We start from the raw sequence: 13,235 nt of genomic DNA, 5'->3' as shown, positions 1-13,235 counted from the left end.
GTGATAAGAGACATACTATTTACTAAAGGCTTTACCAAATCTAACATCATATACAGTATATCACAACGTATGTGCTCTTTTTGAATTTTTCTTTCTGTTTTAACACTAGTACCCACAAATTACTGTGAGATGTTTTTTCATGTTTGTTACGGCCACAGGTGATTGTGTGCCGTCTTGTTTCTGTGGTGGATTTTTTTGGGCCTTTGTATGGAGAGATGGCCGGTATAGACCCAGCTGTGGCTGGTTTGAGAGCCTCTTCAAAACTCCAGCTGCCAGTCATCTCAGCTAGTGAATCTGGAGCTGAAGACCTGCACTCCAGCCTGTGTTCTCCCCGCCTCCCGACCTGTCTGATTGGACCACCACCCAGTTCCCTCCACCTTCAGCCAACCGGTCGTAGCCAATCATTACACCTGGAGAGAATAAATCCTGCAATCCAACTCTGTTGGGATTTAGTGTGACCAGTAACCTTGGTGCCGTTTGAGTCATATTTTGTACATGTTCTGTAGGTTCCGTAGCCACTGATTGGGGTAGCTACTCAGAATATAGCTTCTGTTAGCAGCGACTATTTCAGTGAGGAGCTACCAGTCTTGGTGAAGACTCTCGCATTGTGTCTTGCTAAGAAAAGTGTGATTTGAGGCACAGGTTTTACTTAGTTAATCTTGTGCACTAGTCACTAGTTTGTAATGGGTGTTGCTGTTGTGATTAGGTTTGGCTAAGGAGTTTAGTTGTTTTTCTATTGTTTAGTTAGCTTAAAACTCTCTTAGCCCTTGTTTGGTTTTATTTTGCTCTTTGATTTAGCAACATCTACCAGTCTTGTTTTTCTTTGTTTGATCACTTTTGTTAAATTTGTCACTGAGCAGTAAATTGCTTTACCTAAACCAACTAGTTGCTCTGGTACAGCCAGCTGACCTTAGTGGTTGGGTCATAACAATGTTGCAATTACATTCTGCTATAAATTACAATAAGTGTTTATTTACCCCACAGTGGGGAAATTTGCAGATATCATCAAATTAATGTTATCTGTGAAATTTAGATGCCAGAAAAGTGGTGCTCATTGTTACTGCATTGCTGTTCATGACACAGCACAAAGTGGAAATCACATCTGACACGGTCAGGCAGCCACGTGCTCACTGCCTCAGACCTATCAAACACAGAATATGACCTCAGACCAACATATGTCTATCAAGCCAAACTCAAAAGCACGTTCAGAGCTTCTTATAGACACAGAATGCAGTTCTTACTCCACCCAGCAGGGAAACAGAGCTGTTCTCTCTTTCAGACACGTCTGAGAGCTCAGGGCAATCTAAGACTTGTCACTAGCAATGTGTGACTTAATTCATCATCCTATTATCTACAGGGAGAGAGAGGGAGTGAGAGCAGCCCAAAACCATCTGAAAGACAGCAACACACTAAGTTAAGACACACACACAGACTCAGCAAAAAACACAACACCAGGCAGTTAGAGAGTAGATTTCATCCACCTCTACAAGATTCAATATTTCATTTCAATTTTTGTTTTAATTAGCTGTGCTTTCGGAATATGTGATTAAGTCTCTTTCACTGTTTCTCTCTGCTCTACCTGTAGGAACATCCCCGTCACTTATGACTCTTCTGCCCATTAATAACTGCTGACTCTGTGGAAGGTTAGCTTTAGAAAAAGAAAAGGATGAGTTTCCAGAAGACGTGACATGATGGCAAAACAGTGAAACAGCATGACAGTCCATTATTCAAGCTCCCCATTCAAACTTGTGCCTCGGTGCATTAATGGATAGTCTCAACACAGGTGCTGCTTCCTATTGGAATTCCCCTTTCGTTTACTGCGGGGTCAATAGCAGCAGAGAGACTGCTTCACTATCGATCTCTGTGGTCTATTTCTGGAAGGAGCATAAGTGCAGCGTCAGGCCAGGCACTTTCCTAAAGCTCACTGAAAGAGAAGCTGATCAACAAGTTCACCTCTAATCTTTGTGGGTTTTTTAGTGCAGCCTATTAACAAAATGCAGCTACACTGTTATCCTGAATTAGTCTATTATTAGTATTTATTATTTGGTGTTTGTATTACAAATTACCATTCAATGGCAATGTTTCTTTTCTCGCAGTTTAATCAAATAGTATTTTCATTATGGCTTTATTGTATTAAATACATGCTGTTTCAACTAAGTTGGAAGGGAAGAATATAATTATATATAGTTTTATGCCCCAATGTACATATACTACCGTTCAAAAGTTTGGGGTCACCCAGACACTTTCATGTTTTCCATGAGAACTCACACTTTCATTCATGTGCTAACATAACTGCAAAAGGGTTTTATAATCATCAATTAGCTTTTCAGCACCATTAGCAAACACAATGTAGCATTAGAGCACAGGAGTGATGGTTGCTGGAAATGTTCCTCTGTACTCCTATGTAGATATTCCATTAAAAATCAGCCGTTTCCAGCTAGAATAGTCATTTACCACATTGACAATGTCTAGACTGTATTTCTGATTCATTTAATGTTATCTTCATGGAAAAATTACTTTTCTTTCAAAAATATGGGCATTTCTAAGTGACCCCAAACTTTTGAAAGGTAGTGTGTATGAACTAAGAATTTTGAGTAAAGACTACTGATAACGTAATGTGTCTACTGCATTCAATAATGTTCCATGTTCAGAAAACTCAGTCTGCTTAGTTTCAGAATGAAATAAACAACACGTTTCCACACAAGTTTCTAGTTGAGTCAGCTCATTCAGGATAAAAGTCTACAGTGTTTTGTTGGAAGTACATACAATACTCACCAGATTCTGCTGGCATAACCAGTAAAACTGCTGAAACTTTTGAGACATTAGTAGCTGAGCACTTCCAACTGCACTTCGTATTTTTCCTAGGACTGGTGGATGCACACAGAAAAAGAGAGAGATTCTGGTGTTATCGCTTACAACTTGGCAAATGCCAACATGTTAAGCAATGTCTTTCAGTATTCACAAAAATCCACTCTGTTCACAAAATTTCTTCAACAACTCAATAACTTCATAGGCAACATTACAGCTAATACTGAAAATGTTCACTTTGGCTGTACTGATAACAGACAGCAAAAACAAAGAATCATGGAGTTCATGTCATGAAACCATTGGGGTCACACAGAAAAAGTCTCAGCTTTGACAGGAATGTAGTCTCCCTCTTGACACTCACTCTCCTCTGACAGGTCATGCTCCTCTGCCTCTGTCTCCATCTCTTTGCACCATCCCTCCATCCGCTTGGTTTCATTGTGAAGGAGCTGCATAAACCAGCTGCCGTCCCTGCGAAGGGGGGACACTCGGCCTGCTTCAGTGCTCTCCAGGCTCGGTTCGACCAGCCAGGGTTCAGGTTGTGGGGTGGGCGACCCACTGGAAGGCCGGTAGTCCTCCCTGTAACTGAACAGACCCTGTGTGCGCACCGTACGGATGGCTCCATACTGTGTTGGTGTGCTGGGCTCAGAGTGACGGCCAAAACCGCCACCAAACTGCAAACCTTTGTCTTCCATAGAGGGAAAGCCCTCCAGCTCCATGTCTGCTTGCACTGCAGTAGTCACACTATTAGAGCGCTTGAACCGTCCATGCCTACAAGATAGCAGTAAAATGGAAATGCATTGACTTGAGACAAAAAAAAAAAACATGTATTATGACAATTAGCCTTATCTGTCCCACATACCGTTTATGATCCTCCACTTGGATCCCTATAGAATGGAACTGAGGAAGGCCTTTACTCTCAGTCTCAGAGTCTGTGACAGTTTCCACCTGTTGGTAATCGACAATAAAACACTTAAGTATGTAGACACAGCCCTGTGACAGACTGGCGACCTGTCCAGGGTGTCCCCTGCCTTCACCCGAGTCAGCTGAGATAGGCTCCAGCCGCCCCCCCCCACGACCCCAGTGAGGATAAAGCAGTGTATAGAGGATGGATGGATGGATGTAGACACAAATTCTACCCTTTAAAACAACTTTTAAAGTATTGGAACAGATTGAAGTGTCAATTTCTTTTCTTTTTTGGGGGTGCCTTTATTGTAGAGGACAGTAGAGAGAGACAGGAAATGTGGGGAGAAGAGTGGAGTAAGGACCTGCAGCAAATGGTCATGGGTCAAATTCGAACCATCAGGACTAAGGTCCCTGTTTGTGGGTTGCCTGCTCAATCAGTTGAGCTATAGGGGCACCCTAAGTGTCCATCCCTGTCTTTCAGCCCCCACTGTGACTGATGGCTAAGTTGGTTTTTATAAGGGCTTTCACGATTTCAAAAATCAGCTTTTTATTTACAAACTGTTCGTCTTGCATAGACAGATCTACCACCAAAGCATTTCTACAGGGAGACAAATGCTCTGCATTTTTTGTATTTCTTGAAAGTAGTCATACTGTCTTGCACAGTGCTAAGAGAAGGATGCAGCAATGATGCCCCGGCAAAACAGTGACAGAAGGGTTGTTTTGGTGGAACATGTATAGGAAGAAGGGATGCAAGAAGGGAGCACTGTCATTAAAATGGATAATTCATCAAAAGTACCAAGCAGGGCTGCCTTATTACATGATTCAATTGATGTTGGTCAAAGTTTGCCCCTTTCACCATGTAGGTTGCTGTTTATGTTCTGTAGTGAAGAGGAGCAGGAACAAGCTAATAGCAGAAGGGGGAGGAGAAAGGCAGGCTAAATGTGCAATGAAAATGACAGGTTTATACCTGAAGTCTACATTCAGTGAGTCAGCAAATAAATTAATACATAAAAAACATACACTACTGTTCAAAGTTTGGGGTCATATAGAAGTGTCCTCATTTTTGAAAGAAAAGCAGTTTTTTCAATGAAGATAACATTAAATGAAACAGAAATACAGTCTAGACATTGTCAATGCGGTAAATGACTATTCTCGCTGGAAATGGCTGATTTTTAATGGAATATCTACATAGGGGTACAGAGGAACATTTCCAGCAACCATCACTCCTGTGTTCTAATGCTACATTGTGTTAGCTAATCATGTTGAAAGGCTAACTGATGATTAGAAAACCCTTGTCCAATTATGCTAGCACATGAATGAAAGTGTGAGTTTTCACTAGAAAGTGAAATTGCCTGGGTGATCCCAAACTTTTGAACAGTAGTGTATGTTAAAAAGTTATTAATCTTTTCAACTTGCCTTTTGACACTTTTAGAAACTGAACTTTTTTAAGTGCTGCAAAGTACCATCAGGCAAAAATTGACCAGTCTGTAATGACAATACGAGGTGCAATCAAAAACTTTCAAGATTGTGCCTGTAAAATGAAAAAAAAAAAAAAAACTGCTTCCAAGTAGTGTCTTTGTGCAGCGATAGACAAGCGCTGCTGTCTTGCCAGGAACGCTCCTATGAAGTCCTGTTATGCAGCAAATCGAGTACCATCTGCGATGAACACTGAATCTCTGAAACTGTGACTAAACAGCAGCCCTTCAACTTGATTATTATACAGTCCTGTGGAAAACATTTAGCGCAAAGCACCATCAAGTCAGGTGGTTTCCTTATAATGTTTTCCCACAGGACTTCATAGTAGAACTCTGCCTTAACAATTGATTCCTGGTGCAAAACTATGTGAATGTTGAAGGAGACAATGAGCATCTTCTTGCAACCCTCCTGACCTGCTGCACCTTCACTAGTCTTGGAAACTGCAGGCCCTTGTACTGTGAAAATTACTGTTTGGTCTCTAAATTGGGGCTGCAGACCTTCCTCTTGCCTCCAGTAATGATTCTTAAGTAAGCTAGGATCATCCCACTGACTGCCACAGAAGGTAATGTTGTTGTCTGCTCCAGTTTGAGGTCAGTGGTGAAATTACAAAGGTAGTTGCTAGAGGTACGGACCCGTACTTTCCATTTGCCAATCAGATACGCGAGATCTGGTCACGTGACTCCCGGTAGACGCTGGAGGTACGGACCCGTAGCATCGGTACTACCGATCCCGACCCTAACACTAACCCTAACCTTAACCTTTGCTTACCTTTCAACAGTTTGCAGTGGTGAGCAGCTTCTTGACTCGCGAGACTCGCGTACGGGTCCGTACCTGTCTGGCAAATGTAAAGTGCCGTATCCGTAGCCCACAGGCTACGGGTACGGGTCCGTATCTGTTGACACTACCAATCACAAATGAGCCTGCCAGTCGTCACAAAAACAAGAGGTCCTGATGTTGATAGCACTATGTCAGGTGGCATTCTAATTTGTGACAGTTACTGTTTACTAATGTTGCAACCACATGACTGTACATGCAATCGAGACAGTTTTGGAAGTTTTTGATTGCAAATGTGTTTTCAGAGGTTTTCATGTTTTACCTCCACAAACTCACTTGCATAGCTGATGTCATGGAGTTCATCCAGGAGTTTGTCACACACAAAAAAAATCTGCAGTTCATATGGGAATTAAAAGTTTGCAATGGAATGATCAACTAGTTGGATTCTGGTTTCTGATATGCTGTCAACAGCGAAACATATTTTCATGGACAAATGCATAGAAACTGCTCACAACCTTGCAAACTTGTAGTCATTTGGTTGTTAGTATAACATTTAAAAGTCTATGTGCCGAGAGATGTGGACAGTTTTCCAAATAATGTTGCACTACATTTAACCCTTAGATGCATAAGCTGGTCAAAAATGACCCGGTGAGGTAGTTGTCTTGGAATGTCTTTGTAATTTTAATGGAAAAATATGAGTTTTCACTGGATGTTTGTATTACTACCACAGTTCTTTATCATTGATAATATCATACAAGAGGTGATGCAGTGCACAAACTTGGAGGGATGGAGAGCAGTAATAGCTTGAGGAAAAAAGTGAAAAAATGTCAACAAAATGGAAGATACAAACAATAATACAAATTATTATTCTTAACCAAAATGACAGAAATGGCATAAAAACATTTATTTTTGACACACCTATGAAAGAGTGTAGGATCCAATCACTTGTGCATCAAAGGGTTAATAGAAATGTGAACTAAAGTGTATTAATGTGTTTATTTTTTCCAAAAAGAGCCACAGTACAAATGTGCTCTGCAAAAAAAATCCATTGTAATTTTCTTCTTGATCAAAAAAGAAGTACTTGCTTGAAGAAAAAATTAGATGCTTGAGATTGTATAGATGGTTTTCTGGATTATACTGGACACCTCTCAGACAAATCAATAATCTGAAAATTAAAATGAGGATTAGCTTTTGAACAAGACAGAAATAAACAGATGAGACTGGTGTGATCAATGTGAAGACTGAGGGTGAGTACAGTGACAAAGAAGAGAGAGGCAATGAGTGACATTACCAGTTGTGCTGTTACCTGTATCCCAATAGAGGAACGTGGGGTTTTGAGGTACTCCTCGGCCTTGGACACCAGCACTGCTTTGTCGCATGTCTGAACGGAGGTATGGCTGCCTAAAGATGCATGCCTCTTGCCTGCTGCTGACTCCATAGCCATGGTGACCGCCTTGGTGCTGTCTAGGCTGTCCATGGAACTGTAGATGGGACGGCCGAGGCTATCCGTGGTCCACAGACCGCCACGTGGATGCCTGCCCTCTTGGTAGGCATCTTGGGTGGACTCTGTACTGCTCTGGGCTGTCACAGAGATAAGAGGCTTGGTGGTGGTGCGCGGGGGCACAGGAGGTGGTGTCTTCTTGTAACTGGGAGGATATGATACCGCTGGATAGCCAAAGCAGGATGAGAGGACGAGGACATGGCAAAACAAGGGTAGAGGATAAAAAAAAAACATGAGAATGAAAAATGTGGCCAAAGCTGACAAGGGCCAGTGCTGCAGTTCACCAGAATCACACAGTGTGTGATAGAGGAGCCTCATAGCATGATGAGAGATTAGGCCTCAGGGAAGTTCAGCCCTTAAAGCGAGGTAAATGTCAGTAAGGTGAAAAGCAACAGCAGCTTTGTAATATGTCTGTTTATAGGGGAAGTGCAATGAAGGATTATGAAAAAAAGATTTCCTCTTTCAAGTGCAAATGAGAATTTGATGTTAATCCATCCAGATGGACCTCATAGCAGAGCTGGAAATGTACCAATTTCACTTGCATTGCAAAGGCATAATAAAATACTAAGTTAACATGCAGTCATTCAGCATACAAACTTTTAAAGAAGATTTTCACATATATTTTCTTACATGGATTAGATCATGAGAAAAACAACAGCATTCTGGTAAATACAATGGTAATTTTTTTTTTTTTACAAATAATACAAAATCAATTTGTATCCCACTTGAAGTAGAGTGTTAGTTTTTTAAAAAAATTCTGAAATATCACCTTTCTAAATCATGACAGGCATATGGGTTCTGTAAAGCGTCTTGAGACAATCTGACCTGTAATAGGCAGGATATAAATAAAATTGAATTGAATTGAATTGAACTGTGAGTAGTACAGTCAATAATTGAATTGTTCCTATCTTGATATTACGAGGCAGATGCTATCAAACCATTTGCATACATTATTATTAGTGATTTGGTGTTTATGTTTGATAAATATAATTGTTAGAAATCCAGTGCTATATTCCTGACTAGTATAAATACTATCCAAATTAGCCACCAGTGGCTACTTGTGACTTGGTGAATGTACTAATAATAACAACTTCTGATTTCTGAATATGCAATACAGTAAGCCAGTTTACGCCATCAATTTATTTACATGTATTGTTTAACTAAAACCTATCTGATAAATACTTAAACCCAAAATATGATCCTTTATAGTCTGAATATAAAGACTAATATCCAAGATAAAGGTGAATATTCATGATGTTGATTCACTAGTTTGTTTCTTATGTTCAGCTCAAAAACCAAACTTGTTTTTTTCTGACACTGCATAAAAGATGGTACATTTCAATGAGTCATTGAGAAAAACGAGCCTGTGAATCATAGCTTAAACAATGAGAAGCTTTGTCAAGACACATCCATTGCAGCCATTTTGAGAAATCAGTCATTCACCCCTGCAGTGTTTCTGATCATGTCCTCCAGTCACCCACTTGTGAAGTCAACATCCATTCATAAATATGAACAAATGTTTAGTCATTCAGCATACTGAATGAAAGACTTCATATAGAAAGAATTGTAGTCTTTGCCTATCCCAAGACTTAGTGTGTATTAGCATATAGCAGACACACAAACCACTTTCCATTATAGGTAATTAAACAAGTTGAGAAATAAGAAACTGTGGGGAAGTCAAAATCCAGTCAGACTAGACTTCCTTCCAACTTGAAAGAGCTGGAACTTTGCACAACGCAGAGGGTGGGAACCAAAATATAAAGAGAGAAACAAGTACACCACATGCTGTATTTTTCCATACTGAACCTGTTTGACTTTCTAAACTGGAAATGAAAATGTTACAGGTTGCTTGGATGAAAGATTAAAGCTAAGGGAAATACATGTCTGAATTTCTTTACTCTAATATCTGGAATGTTTTTGCTTTTACTTTTCCTTAATAAAGTTTTTCACTATTTCAATTTGTGTTTTAATCAGAAACCATTAAGTTGTTAAAGTAGTTGTTTATTTTCATGTAAATTTATGTCCTAAAACATCACCTATTTGTGCTTTTGTGTGATCCTCCTCATCAGAAAAAATGGGATCACAGCATTATATTATGTTCTGGATCATTCCATAAAAAATCTACCAAATGGGAACAAAGTTCTCACCCTGGAACGAGCTGATGTTTTTTTTTACATAGAAAGTAACTTCATACTGTGAATATCTGTGAGTGACGTAGTAAAGTTCTGTAGGGATGGGTTTGAAATTTCAATTTAAAAAAAAAAAAAAAATTCACATTCCCTTTTCAAGCGTTTTTACACCCTCTTAACTTCATGTTAGCACCAGTATTTTGGGATATATGACAGTTTCAACAGCAGAACTGCACCACTTTAATGTCTGACATAGATTCATATTATATGCTCAAAGTTGTTTATAGAAAATAAGTGCGCTGATTGTGATTGTGATGCCCGGAGTGGCTGTCAAATGGACATGTAAAATGTTGCATGGTGGGAAATCTTTATAGTAGTAAATGAAATGAGCTTTAGGTTAAATTAAAATCATTTAAAGACATGCAGGGCATCAGGGGATTTAACTGTTTCAAACCTTGGCTTGATGGTCCTACAGGAAAGTTTTTCAGGTCTTTAGCATTCTGTACTGTGTTGTTAACAAACAACTGAGCCAACAAACCATTTCCTCTGCAGCAGTAATGAATGTGACTGTGCTCCCACGACTGGGGATGATTAAGACTAAAATTAGCCTGAAATCTGGAACAGCTCTACACATTTCTGCCATTCATTCACACGCCTCACACTGATTCTAATAGATTACAGTTTGGAAACAAATGTGTTGCTTTATGCATCTGCATTTATGCACCTGACATAATTATGCAACCATTTGCTTTGGGTAAGGTTATTTAGTGAATACATTTAATTTGCTGACTCCATCTGGACAGTCCTATCATCCCCTAACAGGCTTCCAAGAGAAATGCCCAATTCAATATGAAAAAATGAATAAGAAAAAAAAAATCACACTGTATTTCAGTAACCTTAAATGGACACCAGATGTCCCTCTGCAGACTGTACACATACTACCATTCAAATGTTTGAGGTCACTAAGAAATGTCCTTATTTTTGAAAGGAAAGTAGTTTTTTAATGTGGTAAATGACTATTCTAGCCAGAAACAGCTGATTTTTAATGGAATATCTACATAGGGTTTACAGAAGCCCATTTCCAGCAACCATCACTCTTGTGTTCTGGAGGTACATTGTGTTAGCTAATGGTATTGAAAGGCTAATTGATGATTAGAAATTCCTTGTGCAATTATCTTAGCACATGAATAAAAGTGTGAGTTTTCATAGAAAACATGGAACTGTCTGGGTGACTCCAAACTTTTGATCAGCAGTGTATTCTCCTGTCTACCTGGAGATGGAGCAATTTGAGCAAAAATGGATTTTATACTGTATGTGTCTGTATGTAGCTTGTCTCTTCAAGAGTTTATCATACCTGCAGCTCAATATAAATGAATAATAAGGGCTAGAGGAAGAAGAAGCAGCTGAATATAAAGACTCAAAAGTATATTTACTGAATTTCATGTAGGCAGTAGTTAAATGAAGCCAAACACATTTACTCAAGAACCATGCTTGAGTACACTTTTATGAACTGTGCAAGCACTGCTTCACTACATTACAGAGGAAAATATTGCACTTTTTCTCTACACTACATTTATTATTCTGTGCTATTTACAAATTAGTTTGCAGACCAATTAAAAAAAAAAACATTAATAATCTTGTAATGAACTGCTATCTCAACAAAAACTAGAAGTTAAAAAGAACTCTACCAGCTGGAAAAATAAGCACTTTTGATGCAGTAACACATTGCATAGATACTAGAAAAAGATTTATGAGGACTCTTTTTTTTTTACTTCTTTTTGTTCTTTTACTTCAGTGACATTTTAAATGCACAAATTGATCCTGAATATTTTAACACAGTGGCATGATCACATTTAGTTTAATACAGAGTCTAAATACTTGCCCTGAATGTCTAATAGTGCAAATAGACCCACACAAAAATACATGTATAATGGCAGTGTAATGACAAGTTAATGAGCTGCAGTAGATGTGGGTCATTCCAGAGTTGGAGGACATTTTACATCCCACCCATCAAATTTCAAATAATCCACGTACAAAATACTAAAACATGCAGATGATGTCTAAATTTACTCATCCTGAGACCAAATAACAATAATAAAAAAAACAGGATAAAGAATGCTTGAAAATATTTTAAGTTTGGATTTCCGCTAAAATGCCGTTTTTCTCTTGTCTCACCCCAATGATGACCAAATTGAATCTCAAATAAAACAGTTAAAGTGAAATTTAAACCTCCTTGTTTGATATTATTTGTTTCACTGATGTCTCTTGTAATTGTGGGAATTTTTTTTAATCAACATTATATTTTAAATAATAATTATCATGCATGGAAGATGTATCCCACAACTGCTGTCCTCTTGGTCAGCAGTACCAGTCAGCTACATATCTAGCTTCTACTCCTGAGAAAAAGTTAACATTAGCATGGATTAGCAACCCTGCTTCTGTGATTAGAGTAGGGTTAGCAAACAACAAATAAAACATGGAATAAAAATGGTACCATTGATGTGTAAGCTGAGCTAATCAAGTCTTTGATAGTTTATTACCTATTATTGATGAATATGTAGCAGAAAATTGTTAAAGGGGAACTTCGGTTTTTTCAACCTGGGGTCTGTTTCCATATGTAATTTCATACATGTGAGTGATGGAGAAATGAATTTTCGACATAGCTCCAGTATTTAGCCAGGCAGGCAGCTTAGCAGCTCAGCTAGCAGCTCAGCTCGCGAAAAGTATGGGGCAGCTGGCCCCCTGCGTCAAAGTCCACCCTAACGTGCTTTTGCCCCACACTGACCAGCTCAGATAGTCTCAATGAGTGTCCCACAACATACTAGAGATGAGAAGTGAACAAAAACCCCCACATTACCTGGCGATCGCTCTTTGTTGTGGTCTGTATCCAAATCTCAGGACGCTAGAAAGCAAATCTCGTTCTGAAATCGTGCGATAGCTCGCGCCAAAACAAATCACCACTTTCCATTATAGGTAATTAAACAAGCGCCGGTTTTGGCGCGAGCTATCGCACGATTTCGGAACGAGATTTGCTTTCTAGCATCCTGAGATTTGGATACAGACCATGGATGATACCAGAAGTAAAACAACAGTAACATATTTGGCAAGACATGGTGAAACACTATTCAGAACTACAGAATTTTGTGTACGAAGATTGATCCCCATTCGTTCTGATTTTTTATCTCACCTTGAACAACAGTCACTCTCTCTAAAACAGGCTTGTTCAGCATACAATCAGAGCCCTTGTACACAATAAATTACTGAAGCAGCTACTGCAGGTTTTTTTTCTTTTTCATGCTACACTTTTAGTTGAAAGTTTGGTCTTTTGTTTAGTCAGTTGTGCCTGCCTGTGTTTGAGTATGGCTGTTTGGCTTTGCACTGCTGCACTGGGCAGTTTAGTAAATAGACCCACACACTGCAAGTGCAGCCAAGATTGAACAGACCTGAATGTCATGCAATAAAATTGCACTACTGCTCTGCTTAAAAGTGCAAGATTATTGCAAAAAACAAAACAAAAACAAGGAGGACTCTGGTACTTTATGTCCTTAATATGAATTGTAGCCAATAATTTGAGTTAATCAACAGCAGAGCCATTTTTATGCATCAAAGCACAAATAATTCATTGTTTAAAGTATTTGTTTTAT

General features: G+C 39.1%; 1 protein-coding gene across 10 annotated transcripts in view; it reads right to left on the bottom strand.

Moving 5' to 3' along the window:
- The window catches only part of LOC110952175 (disks large-associated protein 2), a 147,801-nt gene that overhangs the window by 14,174 nt on the left and 120,392 nt on the right, over nucleotides 1–13,235 (bottom strand). For 6 of the 10 annotated variants that reach the window (XM_051960759.1, XM_051960752.1, XM_051960753.1 and 3 more), the window contains 4 exons: nucleotides 7,268–7,626; nucleotides 3,668–3,753; nucleotides 3,170–3,576; nucleotides 2,776–2,867 (listed from right to left, as the gene is read on the bottom strand). In XM_051960759.1, coding sequence (XP_051816719.1) covers nucleotides 2,776–2,867; nucleotides 3,170–3,576; nucleotides 3,668–3,753; nucleotides 7,268–7,626 — 944 coding nt within the window. The remainder of the gene's footprint in view (nucleotides 1–2,775; nucleotides 2,868–3,169; nucleotides 3,577–3,667; nucleotides 3,754–7,267; nucleotides 7,627–13,235) is intronic. The other 4 variants (XM_051960760.1, XM_051960756.1, XM_051960757.1 and 1 more) reach the window with 1 other exon arrangement.

Source organism: Acanthochromis polyacanthus, chromosome 16 (genome assembly GCF_021347895.1).
Source record: "Acanthochromis polyacanthus isolate Apoly-LR-REF ecotype Palm Island chromosome 16, KAUST_Apoly_ChrSc, whole genome shotgun sequence".
In the NCBI taxonomy this organism is placed as follows: domain Eukaryota; kingdom Metazoa; phylum Chordata; class Actinopteri; family Pomacentridae; genus Acanthochromis; species Acanthochromis polyacanthus.
This window is presented reverse-complemented; position numbering and strand designations above follow the sequence as displayed.